The sequence below is a fragment of the Gossypium hirsutum genome, chromosome A11 (genome assembly GCF_007990345.1).
Source record: "Gossypium hirsutum isolate 1008001.06 chromosome A11, Gossypium_hirsutum_v2.1, whole genome shotgun sequence".
Lineage (NCBI taxonomy): Eukaryota > Viridiplantae > Streptophyta > Magnoliopsida > Malvales > Malvaceae > Gossypium > Gossypium hirsutum.
Window position 1 is genome coordinate 8,931,148 of NC_053434.1, and position 24,037 is coordinate 8,955,184.

At 29.9% G+C, this 24,037-nt stretch overlaps 1 protein-coding gene across 1 annotated transcript; it reads right to left on the reverse strand.

Moving 5' to 3' along the window:
• Positions 1–18,047: 18,047 nt before the first annotated feature.
• On the reverse strand, positions 18,048–22,280 carry LOC107923096 (ferric reduction oxidase 2). The gene is made up of 8 exons (XM_016853305.2): positions 21,913–22,280; positions 21,717–21,819; positions 21,428–21,619; positions 21,087–21,321; positions 19,683–20,010; positions 19,336–19,573; positions 18,548–19,251; positions 18,048–18,429 (listed from the first exon to the last, which is right to left on the reverse strand). Exons 1-8 carry the CDS (start codon positions 22,070–22,072, stop codon positions 18,290–18,292), a joined length of 2,100 nt encoding a protein of 699 aa, XP_016708794.2. The 5' UTR covers positions 22,073–22,280; the 3' UTR covers positions 18,048–18,289.
• Positions 22,281–24,037: the final 1,757 nt, after the last annotated feature.

A 24,037-nucleotide genomic window follows, 5' to 3' on the forward strand; every position in this document is an offset into this window, starting at 1 on the left:
AAAAGGATGATATGAAGGTTATAGATAACTAATGGATTGAGAATATATATACAAAAATACATAAATTCGTGAAGCAGTGATACGATAAGATAAACTAAGTGAGAAGTAAATGGGGTAGGCATACATTACATGTTAAAGAGTGAATTAAGTAAGGGAGGATGATAAGTGAAATTAGAAGGAAATTGTAACGACCCGAATTTTACGGTTATCGAAAAATATATTTTCAGGTCTCTATTTCTGAAAAATAAATTCGTAAATCTTTATTAAAAATATTTATAAAGTTAATTGAGTGGTTAATAGGTAAATCTACCAAGTCCTATAAATGAGGTGGCATAAGTATGATAAAATCTTAGATTTTCTTTTTAATGTTTTAAATATATTATTTAATTATAAAATATATTATATTATATTATATTATTATTTAATATTTAACTAAATCTTAACAAATGTATGGTAAAATTTGTGACATGTGTAATACTAGTATACATATATTTGTAAAATAAGTATATGTTTACTTATTATATAAGTATATTATTAAATTATATTATTATAATATTATTATAAATCAAATGAAATAAAAAGAAATAAATAAATAGAAAAGAAACAAAGTAACAGAATATGAAATGAAAATAGGGGAGAAAAGAAGGAAAGAAAGGGAAAAAGAAACAAAAAGGAGAAATTGAGGTTTTGAAGCTTTAAACTTTAATAGGTAAGTTAATTTAGTCCTTTTTACTTACTTTTAATGTTTTAGAAGCCTTGGAATAAGATTTTGGTGAAATTAAGTGGATATTTTGAAAGATATTAGATTTCTAGATATGGTTCATGTTGAATAAATTGAAGAACTAAGGGTTAAATTGATAGAATTTCAAGTTAGAAGTGAAGTAAGGATTGAATAATTAAGAAAATTATAAGTTTTGAATAGTAGGGACTAAATTGAAAGAATTTCAAAATTATGATTTTATGGTGAAATTAGAGCGTTGAAGTTAGTTTAAAGTGCGAATTGAATGAAAGTATTGAGTTAAATGTGAATAATAAAAGTTAGTTTCGGTTTAGTGACTAAATTGGAATTTAGACAAAAGTTGAATAAAAAAATTAAAATATTCAATGTGAAATTAAATAATAGTGTATTGATAATTTTTAATTGATTTTTGTAGCTAGGCTTTTTTACTAAAATAAATTTAAAAAAATTATTTATCAAAATAGGTTGTCAGCCCGATTATATACGAAAATGGGGTGTTTTTTTCATTCACGCCTATCTGACAGGCGCAAATGATTATTTTATATTAAAATTTTTTAAATAAAATATTATTTTTTATTTTTTGGGTCAGTATGACCCGCGTATAAATACGAATACAGTTTGCGCCTAATTGAGAGGCGCGACTAATCGAGCCTTTCTCTGAGGCGCAAATGATTGTACCTATCTCAGAGGCACAAATGGTTGTGCCTATCCCAAAGGCGCAATGGTGGGGCCCACACGTACTTACCTTTTCCCTTATATATACTCCCGAAAATCAAATGAACACATACACAAAATTTAGCATAGCAAGTTGAACGGAAATAAGAAGATAGGGAGAAGAAAAAAAAGAAAGAAGAAGAAAATAAGGAGGAGGATGAGGTATTTTAGTATATTTTTTTGTAAATAGAATGTAAAGTTTTGTTAGTAATTTTATTATTTGAAAGCTATTTTGTTAGGTTATTAATTTTGTTAGCTTATGAATGAAATTTTTTGCATTAAAAATTTTATGTATTTTTTTTGCTATTTGAAACTGTTTTGAAAATTTTAAAATTTTTTAACAGATCTAGTATTGAAGATGGAGAATCAATTTTTCGTATGTGTTTTTTTCGATGGAGAAATTTTGACAACAACCGTGGGATGTATATTTGAATGTCGCAAACAAGTAGCAATGAGATTTAATAAAAATATCTCGTTTGATGATATGAAGGAAAAAAATAGTGAAAAAATTTATAGACGTTGTGGAAGAAGGATGTCAAAACTTTTCTACAAGTTTCCAGTTTCGACGGATCCCATAAAATTCACCGAAATGGAACTCGTAGACGATGAAGACGTGGAGACAATGATCGCTCTTTATTGTGGGACTCGAAGCAACCAAAATGCACCGATTCAGTTTTTGCTGAGTTAGCTGGTATAGAGACAACTGAAGATCCCACTTCATTAGGTGAAGAAGATAGAGCTCAAGAGCCGTGTATGGTGGTTTTGATATCGTACGTTGATAGTCAATTAACTATACACGAGATCGACATTGATCTTAATGCTGCACCCGAGACTGATGTGGTTGGTGATGATGTATACCATAGTAGTGATCCTTCTTATCACGAAGTCGATAGTGAGAGTGATCCTGACGTAGACGAGGTCCCAGATGATATTGATGACGAAGGCGTGAATGATGATAGAAACGTTAACTCGTCTTCAGTCGGGAACCAGATTCGTCGTATTGTGATACACAATAATCCTGGGGTACACATGTCTCGGATAGACCCCAATGTAGCGTACGCAGCTGAGTTTCCGTAGTACCCTGAAATACTACCACTCACCGGATGGCTGTATATTTTGATCCTAAGGAGTTGTTCGTGGGCCAAAGATTCGAAAGTAAGGAAGAATTAGTTTTTGCCATTAACCGGTATAGCATGAATATATCAGTAGACTATAAAGTTGTAACGTCTAAACCGACATTATACATTAGAGAGTGTTAGAGGTTGGCAGAAGGCTGCAATTGGCGGATACGAGCTGCATTTATCCAGAAGTCGTAGATGTGGGAGATACGAAAATTTTTTGGGCCGCACACATGCACTTCAACATGTATGACAGAAGATCATCGAAAACTTGATTCCAAAACTATCTGTACGTGCATCATGCCAATGGTGAAAGACATGCCTACCATTAAAGTTTCGGTACTGATTGTTGAAATACAGGCACGATTCCAATGTCGAGTATCATACCGAAAGGCATGGATAGCTAAACAAATGGTAATAGAACAATTGTACGGAGATTTCGATACATCGTACAATGAGTTATAGGGATGGATAACCGCTATGAGGGAGTACGTGCCGGGGACCGTCATTAAGTTGCAGACACGACCTTATTACGAGCCAGATGACCAACTATAATCGAGAAAAAGAATTTTTCATCGAATGTTCTGGACGTTTGATCCATGTATGCGCACATTTCCCCACTGCAAGCCGTTTGTGCAAGTAGATGAGACCTAGCTATATGGAAAATATACACAGATCCTACTTCTTACGGTTGCTCAAGACAACAACAGGAACGTGCTCTCGATAGCATTTGCCATCGTCGATAAGGAGAACATAGAATCATGGGAATTCTTCCTTACCAACTTACGGAGGTATGTTATTAGCAACGATAATATTTGCATCATCACTGATAGAGGGAAAATGATTAATTGCTGCCATTAGGCGTTCCAGTGTGCCATCGCGGCTAACTTCCAGCGAGATTATAAGAATGCAGACTGGAAGAAACAAGTTGTGAGAATGGGTAAAGGATTACCTTATCTTTTCAATATAAGTTTTAATGTTTTAGGGCAGTGTTGTAACTTATATTTTCTTAATACATATGCAGCGCACGAGTTAGAGCCACACATTTTTCGCCAAAGAATGACTCGACTTGAGAGCGACATGGAGGGTCAAACAAACATATATTTTCGACAGTGGTTGGGTACTATGGAGCCGTGGCAATAGGCTCAAAGTTTTGACGAGGGCTTTCGTTATGGTCAAATGACCACAAACTTGGTGGAGGGGATCAACACTGTGTTGTTAAAAATACAATATCTTCCAATTTCATCTGTCTTCTCAGCTACATTCTACAGGTTGGCTACCTTGATGCCAAGAATGTGTCAACAACAAGTTAACCAAATGGAGGCGGGACACGTGTTTGTAGAAGATGTCAAGGATGCAATTGCTGCAAACCGTCGGATGGCAAGGTCAATGACTGTAGAAGTATATTCACGATGTAATGAAATGTTTCGAGTTACTGAGACTATCGGTTGTCGACCCGGTATACCACCTAGATCCTACGGAGTTGATCTTCGAAATAGACGATGCGATTGCAGGAGATTTCAAACATTTCATTATCCATGTGCACATGTTGTGGTAGTTAATCTAATTTGACTTACATAGTTAGTATAAAGTTTATTTATTTAAATAATAAATAAAAAAACCATAAAATTGATAAATAAAATGGCAAAAAAGTCAATACATAAATATAAAGTTAACTATTTAAATTGCAAAAAAATTAAATTGTTAATTAAAATGCTAAAAAATTCATTACATAAATAAATATGAAGTTATTTATATTACAAAACCCCCTAAAATTGATGGTTTGATGGTGTCGTTCTAGGGGTATATTTTTGTGGAGCTCGACGTTTACGTTGTAGGCGATTAAGACGATCAACATTCTCTTCATCCGTATGTGGGGGTGTGTGAAACATAAATGAAAAATCATATGTCTCAAACGCCATCGATGATCTTGAGTCGGGAGGAGTGGAGTACGGCGATTGATACGAGCCGAGAGGAGTGGAGTACGATGGTGGATACGGGCCGGAAGGAGCAAAGTACTGAGGTAGAATGAGCCAGGATGACTAGAGTACTGATATGGTAGTGGGCTGAAGATATCAAACTCTAAATGATATCTGTGGCCTAACGAGCCTGGGAAATAGTCATTGCCCCCTAAATCTGGATTATAAGAATTATCTCAAGAGTGTAGTTCTGGCTCTGGCTCTGGTGCGTGATGCGAATCTAAAAACGATTGCCCAATTCGTGTCGTATGCGGAGGGACTACCATCGAGCGCCCACCAAATAAAAATGGTTTCCCTATCTCACAGTACCACTGTATGTACTCTAACAAGGGCTGCAGATCCAAAGCACGATCCATTTGAGGTACCCTCCCTAATCGGTTGTTCCACATCGTAATATATTCTTCATGCACTTCTCCTCAATTATTTCTATACGCCCCCTCTTGCTCATCCTATGGATATCCCCCGATTGTACTTGCAGTGTCGGGATATACTGTATGCAACCGAACTGCCGGAGTACTCAATCGCCATGATACCACTCCACTATACGAAAATCGATAATAGGTGCGCTAATGCACCATAGTTTGAGTGGACGTGGGCAGATGAGGGAATAACCGCCATAATTTCTGGAACGAAATACGACATTCAAACAAACTACACAGTTAATAACATTTTTATATTAATGCGGGTCGAGTGAGATAAAATAATAAAATTAAGTTTATATTGGAAAAACTTACCCCCTCTCCAGCATGATTCTCAATCATCAGACGGTATATCGAAACCATGTATGACCTCCCGATACCCGGATTACTGCTCCATCTAAGGAAAACAAATTGTTAGAACAATATAATTCGAAAAAAATTCAACTAATTCTTATAACGAGTAAAAATTCATCACCTATTAACGAGTGGAAATATATATGATTAATGACTAATGGATGCCAAGAATGGCATCCGGTAAAGTGACTACGACTGCTGCAGTATGAGGCATCCTCCTATGTCCATCGTAGAAGGATTTGTCGTCCGACAAAGTTCGCGGTATAGCATGGCTAACACTGCGGACCCTCAACTGTAAGAACGGGTGTTATGCAAATTGGATAATAGGGGTAAGTACATCAAGTGAACCATACTGCAGTTTGCATCCGGCATGAGTACACCCCCTATAAAGTGCATAATGTAAGATCGAGCGGCCTGCATCACCTCCCATTCATTGGCAGTACTCGACAAATGCTCAAAATTGGCCTTTAGCCATGAAAACCTCAAACTGGTAAATTTCCCATCACTTGACGAGCGTCCATGTAATTCATAGCAAAGGGTAGCCGGCCTAGAGATCAAACTTACGCCCGTGACCACATTCCCATCGATGGGAAGCCCGAGCTATAGTGCAACATCTTCTAGAGTGATGGTACACTCCCCGCATGGCAAATGAAACGTGTGGGTCTCCGGACGCCATCGCTCGACTAAAGCGAAAATCAAGTCATATCGCAGATCAAAAGTCCGGATCAATGCCGTTGATCCGAAGCCGGCTAATTCCAAGTATGGTATTAGGCGTTCATCTGGCAGAAACCCTACACTATTAACACGGCCCCTCAATACGCGGTACTGGCCCTGACATTATTAAATTTGCAAAATAGTTAATACAATATAATTTAATTTCGCAAATAACATGAGTATCAAATAAAAATTTTATTACCATCTCATTAATAGTACTTGATATGTGATTATTATTATTAATCAAAGAACCCATTTGCTACAAATTTGCAATTAAAACAATGAATTCATTTAATTTGTTTCAAAAAATATAATAAATTATTTCAAATTTCATAAATAAAACACGAAAAATATCTAATAATTTCCCATAATTTACCTACAATAAAAAAAATTATATTAGATTACAATAATAATATAATTAAAATTAATATAAACTATATAAACATAAAAACATACGAATTAAAAAATAAAAAATAGAAATAGAAACATACCTGATTATTTTCTTTCAAACAAACAACCTATAAAAGTAACAACAAATTTAATCAATATTTTAATAAATCAATAAAAATTGTCAAATAAATGAAAAATAAAATAAAATTACACTGCATAACAAATACTTTATAACTTTTTCAAATATTGTATTGAAAAATTAAACATATATAATAGTGATTTGAATTAAGATCTTATAATTTTTTCTAATACCAGTAATTCTCAAATCCTTAAATCAAATGATAATTTTATAAATTTAGAGGTTTTTAATTAGACGGCATATAAATGAAGTATTTGTTATGCTCCTATAATTGGTGAATACAATATCAATATTCTAGATTTTGTAGCAGGTGAAAGTTACCAATCGTATTGTTTCTTTTATGGTCCCAATCATATTGAATGTATATGCTATAGTTTTAAAAAAATAGGTTTGTATAATTTTTAACTTGATTTTCAAATAAATAAAAATAATAATCATTCTTTACGGGCTCGATATTTGTTTAAATATGTGAGTCGATATTATGCTTCTTCAATAATCAGACTTAATTTTGATGGTTTATTTATCTACTTTTTGATGTAATAAAGATGTGCCCTTATCTAGAAAAAAAGAATAAAAAGATTAGAAATATTGCTGACTATAATTACATGTGGTAGACTTTGTAAATTGAGAGTGGAAAAATATGAAATAAGAATTTTTTAACATAATTATTATTTTTATTGAATTTGAATAAGCTGGTTCGATTCCCATAAAGTAGAAATTAGAGAATAAATTTGAGATAAATCTTAAAATGTATAATTTAATATATAAATTTTGATTTAATATGTAATCTGATACATATTCAAATATTATATGAAGATATGATTTTTTAAATATATAAAAATCTTGAATACATTTTGTATCAAATATGTACATAAAGATAAAATTAAAGATTTTAATTTTAAAGATGTTTACGGATCAAATAGCTTGATTTACTTTGAGCCTAGTTTAGATTTACGCTTTTTGACTTAGTTACATTTTATATGATATCTTAATAGAGTATTTTTAAATAATATTTGCAAGATAGAGTAAGCAAGCATCCACATCTGCTTAGGCTAAATATGAATTTTCATTGTTTGGTCTAAAATCAAATAATAACATACCAATACTTAATAATAACTTAAAAAATTTAAATGATCTTAAACATCATTTGTCCAAATTCATTTTCAAAATGAAATGATTTTTATTTTTTTTATAAACTTATATGTTAAACTCACCAAATACTAAACTAAACACAACAATTTATAACTTAATCCTAAATTACTAATACATTAATTTTAAAATAATTACAAACACAAAAAATTTTAACATAATCCTAAATTACTAACAAATTAATTTTAAAATAATTATAAAAAATAAAAAAATTACATTCATTCAAAATATTAATCCAAAACTATAAACACTAAACATAAATATTTTATAATTAATAATTAATAACAAAAAAAATCACAATATCTTAATTAAACTCTTTAAATTATAAACAAAATTATTTACTAAAAAATATATTACCTTTTTTTTCTGTTTTCTTTCTTCTTCTTCTTCTTCTTCTTCTCTCCTCCTCCTTTTTTTCTTCTCCTTTCTCTCTTTTTTTTCTCTCTTCCGGTGTGTGGATAGGGTTTGAGGGACCATACTTATAAGGTCCCCCATTTGCAACTTTTTCCCATTGAAGGGACTAAACGGCAGCATGGGCAGCAACAGTTGTTGGTCTGTGGAGCTGGGGAGGGGGGCATGCATGCAGAGGCTGTAGGGAGGGACTGTTCGGGCAGCAGGGCCAGCACCATGGGCAGCATGCAGCAGCTGGAGGGGCACTGTTCAGGCTACCCATTTGCGCCTATCTACTAGGCGCGATTAATCGTGCCTATCCGACAGGCACGACCCCTTTTTACCCGTATTTTGACTCGTTAAACTTTATTTTTACCCGTATATATATTTAAATATTTTTAATAAAAATTAAAAAATAATATTTTATTTAAAAAACAGAAAAAAAATAATATAAAATAATCATTTGCGCCTGTCAGATAGGCGTGAATGAAAAAAACACCTCATTTTCGTATATAATCAGGCTGACAACCTATTTTGATAAATAATTTTTTTAATTTATTTTAGTAAAAAAGCCCTGTAGCTAACATTGTGCCGGAAACCTCGGCTAAACAAGGAAAAAGGCAAAGTCGACGGGGGTTAGCTCAAAAATTATGGTTTGTATTTCTATAATCCGAATTTAATTATTAATTGTTATATTTTAATCTAAATGTTTATGGTAAGAAAATTAAGGTAAGTGTAGTATATTTGATATTGAATTGAGTATTTGTGAAATTATAATTTATATGATATTTGAGCATTGGTATTGAATTTAAATTGAATTGGTAATTAATCTGAATTTTAATTACTAACAGTTATATTTTGGTTTATATGTTATTGTAAGAAATTAAGGTAAGTATTAGTAATTGTTATTGAATTGAATTTATATGGATATATATGGATGATATGAAAATTGAATATTGGATGTATGTTATATTTGAAAAATATATTGATTGGGAATGTGATGAAATTAATTATGAATATGTGATTATTGTGAAATGTAAATATTTGTTATTGAAAAGTAAAGTGAATTGTATTTATTTGAGAATACATGTGATTAATTGAAATGTATATTGGCTAAAAAAAATTGAAAGTGAAATTGAAAAACCTATTAACAATATTTGGGCTAAGTCGTATATATTTGGCATGCCATAAGATTGGAAGTGTTCAGGGATACTTCGACCTTGAGTCGATGAGGCACTATAAGTGTCGTACTGTTACTTCGACTTCGAGTCGATGAGGCACCTTGTGTGCCGTACTGTTATTGTTACTTCGGATTATTCTGATGAGGTACTCTGTACCGTACTGCAACTGTTTACTTTGGCTTGGTCGATAAAGCACTATGTGCCGTACTGTACTGGTGTGATGGTTGGATCCGTGTATCCGTCAGTGTCCGATTCATGTTAATAAGGGTAAATAAAAGTACTGAATGACTGACTGTTACTGAATAATTGATCGTTACTGAATAACTGAATGCTACTGAGCAAATGATTGTTACTGAATAACTAATTGCTACTAAATAATTGAATGTTACTAAATGAAACTGATAAATTGAATGACACTGAAAAATATTGACTGATATTGAGCTTGGATTATACGGGTTACTGAATGAAATGTAATAGTTGAATATTATTTACTGAAATTGAATAGTGAACAGAAGTGTAAGTGAGACATATGAATGAAAAATATTATTGTTTTAAATGATTTGTGAATTTATTTTGAAAAGCTAATTGGGTTAATAGATGATAAAGATTGAATGAGTTATAAAGAATTTATCCATGAAATGAATAATTGAATATTTATAATTATTATATGATTTTAAGTGTATGTTATGTTATTAAGTGTTCAGATTATAGAAATACTACTGAGTTCATACTCAGTGTACGGTTTATTTCCGTGCGCAGGATAAGTTAAAAAGTCAAATCGTTCAATCAGCATCCTAGGCCGATCCCAAACTGTAAGTGGAGATTTATGTAAATTATTGGTAATGGCATGTACCTAGGATGTCAAAGTGGTCATTTTAGAAAAACTATTGTAAATGTTGTTATAAATGATAATGGTTGAGCACATAGCTTAATTAAGTTTGGTATAAAGATGCAAATTTGGGAATAATTATAAATAGGTTTGATTAGTAAATTATCGCTAGGTTTTGTTGATAAAAATTGTGGTACCAACGAAGGTACATTGGTTAGACACTTAAGATGGTCGATTTAATATGTTTTAGATGTGTTTGATCGTAATTTGAGTAAGTTAAAAGATTAGAAATTAGGTTGTTTATGGTTTATGATTTGCAAGGTTGATAAACTTGAATTGCAAGACTCATTTTAAGTCCACACGGCTTGGCACACGGGCGTGTGTCTTGGCTGTGTGAAACTAATTTGTTCATAAGTAATAAGTCAGAGAGTTATACGGGTAAAGGACACGGGTGTGTGCCATAGACACACGAGCGTGTGGGTATTGTTCGATAGGAATTTTTTGAAATTTTGAGAAAAATTCTTAGTGATTTTAAATTAGTCCCGAATTGATTTTATTGTTCATATTGGACTTCGATGGCCCATTAAAGGGACGATACATTAAATTTAGGATAAGTGTAAACAATTATATTAATTAATGTCTGTAACTGAACTGTATTGATTGGTAATGCCCCGTAATCCTGTTCCGAGGACGGATAAGGGTTTGGGGGTGTTACAGAAATAATGAAGAGTATAATGAAGAGTATATTCAGGTAAAAAGTTGCATGTTCACAATAAGAGTTTGAAGAATGACAAGAGAGTTATAGGTCATTGATGAATTAAAAATATATATACATAAGTATATGAAATCGAAGGGATGATTTTAAGATAATTAGATTATGCAATTTTGAATAAGTAAAATAAAAGGATATAAGAAAATAATATTATCGTACACGAGGTACAAAAATTTATAAGAATTTAGGATATTCAAGATAAGATTGGATAAAAGAAAATAAATGATAAGAAAATGCAAAGTGATGTTATATGAATAAGAGGGTACGATAAGTAAAATTGTGAAAAAAAATCGAATTGAGAGAGTTGCAATAATAAAGTGATCATAAAGTTCATGGTCAAGAAAATCAAGGAAATTTCAAGGATGAAATTTATTTTAAAGGGAGGAGAAATGTAAGATCCCAAAAGAAATTTCTAGAGTCTTGAATAGTGATAAATATATAATAAATTAGTTAAAATTTTGAGAAAAGTCGGAAATTGAAAATTTAAAAAGTTACAAGACATAAAAGATAGGCATAAGATATTTGGAAAAGTATAAATATTAATATAAATTTATTTGGGGAAATGATTAAATTAATGAAAAGTATTGGGACAAGGTGAGAAAATTGAATGTTGAAAGATTAAATTAAATTGATGAAAAATGAGGAAAGCCTAGAGGTGAAAATATACCAAAAGGAATTAGGACATATGGGTAGTATTATAAAAAAAGTGGAGGGGTAAAATGGTAAACGAATTGAAAAGATAATTATGGAAGGTAATGATTAAGGATAGATAGTAAAAAAGTGTAAATAGTAAGGATAAAATGGTAAATAAAATAAAAAAAGATATTTTTAATGGAAGAAACTAGAAAAATGGAGAAAGAAAAGGATAAAAAAGAAAAGAAAAGAAGAAGCTATAAAAGCCATAGTCATGGTGCTTCATGTCAGTGACTATTTTTCTACCATTTTAATTTTAATTTTTCTTTCAACTTAGTCTCTCTCACCAAATACAAACCAATTAAGTTATTTTTTCCTAAATTTCTTCATGATTTGTGAGTGAGATCAATGGAGAGAAATAATAGTTACACTAATTTCATGAGAAGAGCATTCAAGGGAGTTTTGGAGGAGAGAGAAAATAAAGATTAGACTTGAATATAAGTGTTTGAGGTAAGAACTATTAACTTCTCTTGAAATACATGTTAGTTTTGATTAAAAAACATGAATTATGATATGTGAACATGATTTTTAATGTGAAAATATTGTGTATCTTGATACGAAAATTTGAAGAAAAAGTGAAGAAAGTTGATAAACAAATAGAGAAATAAAGCAAGGAACTGGACAAAGGATGAAGGAGAAGAAGAAAGTTGACTTTAAACTTAAAGTTGTTAGAATAAAGTTAATTGTTAGAATGAATATAATTTTAATATGGTATTTAATTACTGGTTTTGATTATGAAGTTGATTGTTAGAATGAATATAATTTTTTTTGGTGATAAAAAAAACCGAACTAATTACAAAGTATTGTTCTAAAAAGAAAAAATATTCTTCATCTAATCCAAATCTATTAACTTGTGCGTCATCGGATGAGGAGGATCGAACACTTGCAATATATCAGGTCCGGACAAAGCCTGTTTAGCTAGACAATTTGCAACTTGATTTTAATTACAAATTTATAAGTTGAATAAGTGAAGAATAAGGCTTGATAATGATTAAATATAATAAATAATGAATTGATTGTATTTATTAAGTAATACGTGATAAAGAAATTGAAAGAGATGTGAAAAGATTTAAAGTGCATAAAAAAATACTAAATTATAGAGGATGTAAAAGTTGATGGAACTATATATTTATGTAAGTAAATGTGAAGAGAAATATCTGAAATAATGATACGTGAAATAATATACAGATGTTTGATAAAAAAAATGAAAGACAAGGATTAGTGTGTTAAAAATGTAAAATAACATGAAAAAGAAAGAATTAACAAAGATTAGTGATGAATTATGGAAATTATATTAATTGGTGAAACATGTTACATGTATTAAAAGAATTATAAATTCTATTTGTAGATTTGATGCCTCAAGGACAGAATTTAGAAAAAAAAAATGAAAATGACACTCGAATGTGATAAGAAATTATGGTGGAATATGAAAGTTAAATAGAGAAATGAAATATGTTATATACGAAATTGAAAGAAAAAGATATTGTTACATGAAATGTCATGATGAGGTATAAATTGTAAAATAAGTAAAAAGTGATGGTGAAATGTATAATAAGAATTATTAGTAGAATTAGGAAGATTATTAAATATTGAGACAAGTTCCATGTGTTAATGAAAAAGGAAGACATAATTATACGAAGTATTGTTATAAGGATTAAATGGTAAAAAGTGTACAAGTGACGTGTGTCTATTATGACTTGCCCAATTAGATGAGATAAGAACTATTGGGATATTAGTGGCATGCTATTAAGAAACCTTAGCGCACTCTCTGATTATTAGCACGTTAGTGCTCTTTGATTATTAGCACGTCAGTGCTCTCTGATTCGCACATTTGTGCTCTCTGTTTATTGGTTTCGGTGGTGTTCTGTTCTGTTATGTATGTCGTGTGTGTTTTATTAAGTCTACTGGGCTTCTGAAAAAGGTACATAATTATTTTAGTGATTATTAAATCATATAGATTATATGTGTTGAAAAGTTATGAAATTGAAATATATATATGGTTGAAATAAGTAAAGTAAATTATCAGAAATTTTAGCTAAATGGAGTAAATGAGAATTTAAAATAAATTCATGTGATTCTAATATTGTATAGATGATAATTAAGTCAATATGTTTAGTTGGTGTTTAATGAGCAAATAATAAATGTGGACCTAATTATAAAAAAATAAGTGAATTGATTGGTAAATTATGTATGATGAATACAAACAGGTCATTTAAATGATTTTCTGTAGCGATAATAAATAAGTTATAATTTATAATATAGATTATGATCTAAATAATAGTTGTACTTACTAAGCTAGCAATAGTTTAACGCATGTTTATATGCGTAGGTTAAAAATAGAGGAAAAATGGATCTTTGAAGATTGAAGGCACCTCATCTCATCACATCAGTGGATCTGAGAGAGTATTAATTTTTTATTTCAGTAAATGGCATGTACCTAGGTGTGTGTATTAAGGTTGAATGTGATGGGACTTAAATGTGATACTCGATGTTTGCTTAATTTATATGAAATAATTTAAATGTTAATTAAGTGATATAAGAAAATTAAATTTTAGAATGCTTAATTACGATTTATATTTGAATTAAATTGGCTTAAAATTTGATATGTGAACAAGGGTTAAACTAGGTAAACTTTAGGAATTAATTTGGCAAATTATGCCTTGAATTACAAATTTAAACATGGTTACTAAAATCCACACAGTCACGTTCCTTATTATTATTATTATTTTTACAATGACCCTTCTTTTCACTTTAATATATTGTTCTAAATGTAAAAATGGTTGAAAATTTTTATTTTGGCTTATCTTGAATACCAATAATCAATATACTAGAACAACGAAACTAATATGTACAGATTATAATGATATTTTTTTATTAAGATATTATTATTAGAGTTTCTAAAAACCAATGTAGCACTTCTATACTTGATCCGGTAATCAAGTTGGGTATAGGGGTGTTACAATTCATGAACACTACTCGTGAAAATATTCAATTTCAAATAAAATAACATGAATTTTTTTTAAAAAAATTTTAACAAACACGAACGAGCTTAAAAATAAATAGAGAAACATGAACTAAGGTTCATTTGTTCAAGCTTGGTTGATTTATACCCTAAATAATATATGAAAAAAATCAACATTTATACTATTAACAAAATCCTTAACTGAGTTGGCGTTGCGAGTCAACTAGGCACCAACTCAGTTGAGAAATTAAAAAAATGGTCATCCGTTTTTTAAACAAGGTATATTATTCAATGATATTTTATTCCTTTTATTAAAAAATAAAAATAAAAATATGCATACGATAGAATTTAAATCCACATCAACTTTTTTTTATTACTATTTTCAGACATTTAATTTTATTATGCACACTTTATTACTAATAATGTATTTGATTGAATTGATGTCATAAATTAACTCAACACTGACTCAAGATTACAACAACATGATAAACAATTTAAACTAATCTTTTTTTTTCATTTTAATATCATACATATTTCATGTGTTATTATTACTATTAAATAATTTCAAACCATACATTTCATTATTTATTTACTGTATTAAGTACACATTTGTATTCAAAATTTATGGTTTTCACACGTATATGCGTGTGATAAGATTTCTTATTAATAATGTATTTGATTGAGTTGGTATCACAAGATAACTAGCCACCGACTAAAGATTGATAACAACATTCTGATAAACAATTTAATCTAAATTTTTATTTAAATATCGTACATATTTTATGTGTTATTATTAATTATTTTTAAACCATACATTTCATTATTTATTATATATTAATTTTAAACACACATTATATTCTAAATTTATAGTTTCCACATATATATACGCGTGTGATAAGATTTTTAGTAAACCTAATAATAATCCTTTCCATTTACTAGTCATATAAACCTGAGTGTCGACCCTTTTGGCACTCAAAAAATCCAGCTCAAAACATCTATATCTTTAAGTAGGGGGAGAAATTCACTAATATAGATATAAAATTAAAATACTTTTATCTCCTTTGATATTTTTTTATACGATTAATATTTTAATGATTCAATCTTCATATGTTATATTTCATTCATATAATCTTACAAGTCAAATTTGATTTAAACTAAAAACTTTTAACTATTTCTTTTATGTAAAAGATTTTCAAATGTTCAGTATATATATATAGTATTTTAGATCGACATTATAGATATATTGAACCCTTTGAAATTTTACTTGCATGTCAAGTACAACTATATCGATAAATTTAATAGTTGAATTATTAAATAATTATACGAAGAGATATGAAAGAGAGTACAACTACTTTCATTTTACATCGGTGTAAGTGGAATTATCCTTCATAAACCTTTCAATTCCTAAACTAATTAATTTGTAATTAAATTTATTATTGGAAATATAATTAAATAAAAAAAGTACATACTTAAATGCATTAAAATAATTTTAAATTAATTTAACAATAATAATGTCAATTAAACTAGTGCTCAATCTTAGAATGTTAGTAATTTATTTTGTCTAAAAAATAAAATGAAATCAATCCATTGTTTTGCAAAGCTCATAAAATAAAAATAGAAACTATATTACATGTGTATGTGTGTAGAAATCACATATTTAAAAATATATATAGTTTAAAATTAATAATAACAATATATATGAAATTAAAATGAATTTTTAAATTTAAATCATGAATAAATAAAAAAATTAAATAAGAAAATATATGAGATTAAAAATATTGTATCATTTTTCTATAACATGTGAAAATATTATTGATGAAGGGAAAATTGAATACCAAAGAAATGATTAGAAAAATTTAATATTAATTTGAAAGCACCAATTTTATATCATAAAAATAAGGTTTAATTCACAATTAAGCAGTTAAAGTATACCTATTTTTTCATTTTGGTAAGTTAATTTTTTTTGTTCCAATTTAATATTTAAAGTATCAATCACTTCCCAAATTGATACCTAAAGTATGTCTCTATTACATTCTTTAGTCGATTTGTTGACAAATATAAAAAAATCATATAGCCAATCACAAAGCACCCCATGGCATCTTTATGTAAAAAAACATTTTCTTTTATTAAATGTATCCATATTAAAAATATAAAAAAATGAAAATAAATATATATAAAATTCAGAAAAATATATATAATTAAAAAAATTATAAATCATAAAAATAAATTTGGAAAAAAATATGATAATTAAAAATAAATTAGTTGAAATTAATAATATTATTACAAAAAATGTAAAAAAATATAAAAACTTAATTTAAGAAAGTTTAAAAATAATTTTTTATAAAATTCTAAAATATATATTGTAAAAAATATTATATTGATTAAAAATGTAAAAAAATAGATAATATATAAAAATAAAAAAATTATAAAATTCTTATATGTAATTATAAAATTTTAAATTTCAAAATGATATATAAAAATTGGAAAATTTTATAAAAATTAAAAATATATTTGAAATTCAAGTAATTGCAAAAAAAAATTGAAATTTAAATGCTTTCTTAAAAACTTATAATTATTTATTTTAGAATTTTATAAAAAAAGGTATTTTTGAACTTTTTAAAAAAAATTATGATTTTTCATAATTTTTACAATTTTTATAATATTATTAATTTCAACTAATTTATTTTCAATTATAATTTTTTTTTGTAAATTTCATTTTTGTACAATTTTTTGTAATTTATCTGTTTTTTTCTTGATTATATAAATTTTTCTTAATTTTTATGTATTTATTTCTATTTTTTATATTTTTACTGTATATATATATTTAATAAAAAATTATTTATTTTTCTATATAAAGACATCAGTTAGTGCTTTGTGATTGGCTATAAAATTTTTTTACTGTCTGTCAGACATCAGACATTAGGTACCAAATTAGAAAACTATTGACATTTTTTAAGTATCAAATTGAAAAAAAAATTAATTCCAAATGAGAAAATTGGTATACTCAGGAGCCAAATCGTGAATTAAGACTGAAAATAACGACCATTCTTCTCCTGCTATTTTCTTTTCGTCTTTTTTTGGTGTTTTTGCTGATTGAACCCCTTTTTTTCGTTAAAATGGGTATTTTGCAGAGCAGGTTGGGTGCTGAATTCTTCTTGGCTCGTATGTACTCTGTCAAGTTGAAGGAGTGAATAGTAGTCCTTGCTACTCTTTTAAGACAATCCGAGGTATATAAATTTCTTTGCATCACTGATGATTGTTTGAATTTTAGCATCACTGATGTGTCCCTCTTTGAAGATGGGTGGGTCGTAAGATACGAGTCTCATCATTTAATAAGTTATAACCCTTCTGTAGAAAATAGCAAGTGGAATTTCTATACATCTTCAGTTAAGTGAAAATGATTCGTTAACCTGAAAGAAAAAAAAAAACCCAAATCCGGCGTTTTTAGATGTTACAGTTCAGCCTATTCTGTGGGACCGCAGGAAAACATGTGATGGTTTTTGAGTAAGTGGAGAAGATGACAGAATTGCTTACTTTTAAACCGTCACCATACAAAGGGGAAATTTTACAAGCTATATTCATCGGTTTATTTAATTATATTAGGATCTCGTACTGTTATGCAGCTACATAATTTGCATAAAATATCAAATATAAACAGCAGAAACTGCGCACTTGAACAAATGATGGGTGCCAAAACCACTCTGCCACTCCACGCACTTGTTTTTTCCTCTGCTTTCTAAACAGTAATCACCAGCTGAAACTGATAGACTCAAAATGCAGATTATCTGCCAGACCAGAAGAACAAATTGCTGCAACATCATGCCTCAATTTCTTTGGACCGCAAACAAGAACCCCCACGCTTTCTTCTCTACGTTCAAAAAGCATTCCTGCAACCCCAAACCATCAAAAAAGAAAAAAAAAAGCAGAGAAAAGGTTTGAGGTGAATTCTAGTTGCTGCAAAACAGGCACTTAGTTAAGCCATTAGACAAATTGAAAGTAACTTACTCTTCAAGTCAGGTCTCCCTCCATGGTGAACTTTGGTAGCTTGTGCAAGAGATTGGTGAGGGAGGCTTTCCAATTCTCTATCACCATTATAAGCCCTCAAGTTTGGTGATCCTAATGGGGTTTGTCCTTCAATGTTTTGTACGTGCGTCGCTTCCCTGGAATACTGTCTCTTGTTCCAAAAAACAGCTGCACTAGCTGTTGCAGCTATGGAGACACATATAGCCAAAACATTCAACACAGCTTTTGTGGAGGCTGAGAATTCGTTTTTGTTGTGATCCCTTGGGTAAATATAGAACCGGGTGATGATCCCAATTAAGATAAGGAACATGATGAAGGAAGATGATATTATGGCGGCAAGCCAGAACCAGCTGTTGGGGCCTAAAATGGGTGCCATAGGTTTATCTGTTGGAAGGGGCTTGAACAATATGGAACGAACTCGTTTTGAGTTATCAGTTGTTGGTTCTTTTTCCTTGGTCACGTAAGCTTCAATGTGAAGCTTCAGGTTAGAAAGTTCAGATCGGGAACCAGTCATAGGTAGCAACAGGTCTAGCATCGTGAGATCCAAAGAGCTTTTGAATACAGCAATTAGGATCATATCTGGTGTCTTACATTGAGATATTTTGCTCCTGAAAATGAGCTCTCGGATTATGGATATAAAAGGAGTAATTCCACTGCCTCCACTCACCATCACAATCGTGTCATGCCTGAAAAATATTTGTACAGTTCAATATTTTTTTAACAAACTTAGAAGAAACAATGTTTTCAGTTGGTAGGATTTGCTTGCAAACCTTAGGAAATGGTTAGATTGAGGTCCGTAAGGTCCTTCAATGGAAACATCAAGACGTTCAATTGGAGATGAAAGCATTTGATAGAGCTTGGTCGACCAACTTCCTTCGCTTTTAATGATCACACTAATTTTATCAGGCTCCATATTACTGTTCGAACTAACTGTAAATGGATGCCATTGCAACTTTGAAATGCTGGGCACGTTCACAAACATAATACTTGTCGGATTATAGGTCAAACCTAGTTTTAAACAAATATATTAACAAATCAAGTGGGGTAAAAAAAAGGGTTAAACTAAAATTTATATGAAAAAAAAAAACTCGATTTAAGTTATTGGGTTAATGATTACCATGGGTTTTTGCGAAATTAAGCTCCACAACATTACAAGGTAAAAGTCGAGCTGAAAGTAAGCGAACAGAGGTTCGAGATTGCAAGAATCTGAGGTAACGGTCGACGGTGAAGAGGTAAAATCCAGGAAGCATAATGAAGGTGTAACCAATGCCAACATGGAGGATGAAGAAGAATACAAAGATGATGTAGAGATGATGGGCATAAAAGAAGAGCTCAAAGGTTTTTCGCCTTATTTGAGGAAAAGTTGCAGCCCACAAGCCTAGGCCACCCAGCAATGCTATTTCTCCAGCCACGTTTGAAATATCCGAATGACTCCATTTTAGCATCTGAATTATTCACATCAACATTATAGCTTAAAGTTTGAAGATTTCAAGAAACAAGGAATGGGTACACATTGTTAAAAGTAGTATTAGATTGGTTTTTAGTATTAATAATATATTTGTCTATCCAAGTCAAACAAAAAATAAAACTCTCACCATATTATATTTAAAAGATTCTCACCACCTTGGTAATGTAATCTATCATTGACTATGACGGTTCCTATCGGTAGAGAAGAAAGAAAGGGTAGTAGCTTTAAGTGCTCCACTATACGCCTCATACAATACGAAACGCTAGATACATCTTCACCTTTATTTTTTCATTTGCTTTTCGTGGTCAAAAACAGCATCGATGTTAAAGGCACCCCATAGATAGTTGACAAATGGGTCAGGTCCAGATACCCCTACACGTCTCACCTAGATCAGATCCTTATACTCTTAAGTCAAATCCCCCATCAAAATCTTATCTTAACCGCTAGAATTTTGGACATTACCGGTTAGTGTGCACCAATAATTCCCATAGGATAATAAATTTTAGTTTTGATTTCAGTGTAAATCTTGCTCGGTACTAATCATATTAATGTATTTGTACTTAACGGCTTGAAAGTTCAAACCAATTTTATTTGTGCATGAAAAACAGGTGTCATTTGAATAGAACAAGGGGAAAAAATCAGAATAAATGAAGAAAAAAGTTGGCGAAATACCACAACCAAAAGACGAAAATAAAATTGAACTACAACTATTGTTTGGGACCCTACAATCTCAAAGATTCCTTTGATTAAGACACCCATATTTTATGGTTCTTCTTGTATGTAGTATGGAACGTATCATGACAATGATTTTCATATAAAATGAGTGGAGAGCTATTAATGGAACTAAATACCCGAGTTTTATCTTTGATTGGAGTCTCTTTTACGTCATTTTCATAACAGAGTTTCTTAAAACCTTCTTTTCATATACTTACGTGCAATCTTAGAACAAGACTGAAAAAGGAAGACCAAAAAAAGATGAAGAAAAAAGAGAGTAAGCTAAGATTCCCTTTTCAAATTTTGTCTAGTTATTATGTAATAAAGAACATTAATTACCTCAGATATGTTGCCTGTAACGGCCCAATCAATGATATAGCAAATGCCGTGAATTGTGAAAAGAACCATGGTCATGTGTCCAAGCCATATATGGTACTTGATGCTGCCCTCCGAGGTTAGACCTAACAGCGGCAGCACCGATGAGCCACGAGCCACTGGGTAGAACAGAAATGCTAAACACACATTCCCCGTAAGCCCTATCCACAACGCTATATCGAATAACTTCATTTCCCATCTGCCAAAAAACACCAAATTATATTCGAATTTCGAAGTGTTTTCCCTTTTTTTGAATGAATTAACGTTCATTTGTGGTATCAATGAATTGATTAATTGGATCTTACACTTTGACTCCTTCTTTTGCAGCTGCTTTTGGAGTGATGGTATGTAACCTACGTAAATAAGTTACCAGTGTCCAAACCAGGAGTGCAATAAACATGATCAACAAGGCTAACTCTATCCCCGAAACTATCCCAAGGGGACCTTTCACTAAAACGGGCTTCCTCCATAACGCCTGCCTATGATTTTTCTCATTGCTGTTCATCAGAAATAATTAGCCATTAAAATTGGGTTTTTGATCTTTTTATATATATGTTTAACATATCTGTAACAAACTGAAAATCCTGGTTCTACCTTTGTGAAGCATTTTGATTCAAGTTCTTTCCCAAGTGAAGGTACAAAGAGCCCAAAGAAGCAACGAAGAGGACGGGGAATGTCCAAATCAGCATATTGGGAGCTGTAACCATGATGATACAATATAATACAATGTAAACTTCGGAACTTAACTTGTTATATATCGATAAAATATATATATCATCAGCAAAATTACCTTGGGTTCCAAAATATGTGGAAACAACCTTTTTGGAGATGCTAGGTTTCCATTTTTGCTTGTAAGTGTTTGTGGGTGCCATGATCCACATCATACAAATCCCAAGAAAGATGACAGTCAAGAGGAGCCTTATTGTTGCCCTTACGAACCTGGAATCCATTGCTTGATTTCTGGGGTATTATTAGTTGGTAGCTTTTTCGAGAGAAAGAGATATACTATGAGAGAATCTCTGGGGAGAATGTTAAAGGAATGATGATGTACATATAGGGAAGTACATATTTATAATTAAATACTCAATCTAGATTACAATTTGGAATTAGGGAATATTAAATATAAGGAAAAGAATTCTCCTAAAATGATATATCTCTATAATATTCTTTATAGAAGTGAGAAATAAAAAGCATGATTCACGTCTTGGGAATTGTACTCAAGATTGTGATAATTGATATTTTTAAGGAAAAAAAAACAATGTGTGGCAAAAATCAGGGTGGGAGTAGCAAGTTGAAGCCTTGAGGAGATCCAAAAGTCAACTCTTAGGCACGTGGATGAATCTACGTCCCTCCAATTGCAAGCTTCATGCAACATCCATTATTACCTATTTCACTAACGCCTAAACTATTTAATTAGTGACCCAATCTTTAGGTTAGTTTTATTTTTGTCATCTAAAATAAAAATAAAAAGTAAATCCTTTCAGATCACTTAACTTTTTTATTTTAATCATCCAATCATTAAATCTCTATCTACAGTTAACTACACACACTACATTATGTTTACACTTTCATTTTGATCATGTAATTTTTAAGTTGTTTTTATTTTGATTAAAAAAAAAACCCTTTTCTAATGCATTTATTGGGGCAAAATAATTAAGGATAAAGTGAAAAAAAAGTAAAAACTAAAACAAATTATTAAAAATTGTTAAATTATACTTGTTTATCACATTGCCGAAATTTTTTTTTTCAATATTGAAAATTTAAATTTCAAACCATAAAAATCAATTAAATAAATTGTTGAAATTTTTTTATCCCTCGATAATATTAACTGATTTGTTATTGTAATATTGAAGTTAAATAATTTAATCTCCTTCTAAATTTTAAAATTTTATTTCATGTTTCCATATTATTCTTAATGAAATCAACTATACAACTCATATTTAATAATTTCTACGAAACTTAAATTTATTTTGATTATATAATCTCCAATCTTTCATATATATTAAACTAAAAGAAAAAAAAAATCAGTGCAATATATATTTTAATTGCTTGTTCTTCATTTGGGTAAAAAAGTTATGAAAAAATTATGGGTTTTGTTTGGAGATTAATTAATTAAATTAATTGTAAGGATATTTCTTCACTTTTAGCTTACTATGAAAGACTAGAGATCATATAATCAAAAGAAATTTGAGTTTTATATACAATTATTAAAGATAATTTATTTAAATCGATTTTAATTTGGAAACATAAAATAAAATTTTAAGATCTAAAAGGAGACTAAATTAATTAATTTAAATAATTTAAATATTATATTGACAAATAGGTTGACACTATCAAGGGATAAAATATTTTTAATAACTTATTTTAATTAATTTTGATGCATTGAAATTTAAATTCTCAATATTGAAAAAGAAATTTAGAACTTTCAGCAAATAGGTAAACAAGTACAATTTGACATTTTTAAAGCATTATTTTAGTTTCTACTGCTTTTTTACTTTAATTCTTAATGTTTTTTACCTTGATGAATATTAAAAAAAATCGAGTGATCAAAATGAAAGCGACTTAGAAATTTGGTGACTAAAATAAAAGTATGAACATGATGTAGTATGTACAAGTTAATTGTCGTTAAAAATTTAATGGCTGAACAATTAAAATGAAAATACCCTAAAAGTTGAATGATGAAATTGAACAACTTTTAATTTAAAGGACTAAAATAAAAACATACTAAAAATTTAATGAGAAACCGATAATTTATCTTTCTTTAATATATATTGTGCTTTTTTGAGTAAAATATTATATGAAATGATTTGGAAGAGAGAAGCAGTTGAAAAGACAAATTACGTGTGCCTTTCTTTATGAACTTAAAAAAGGCTTGATGTTAAATGTATAAAAAGTCAGTACTGAAGAGTGTATGC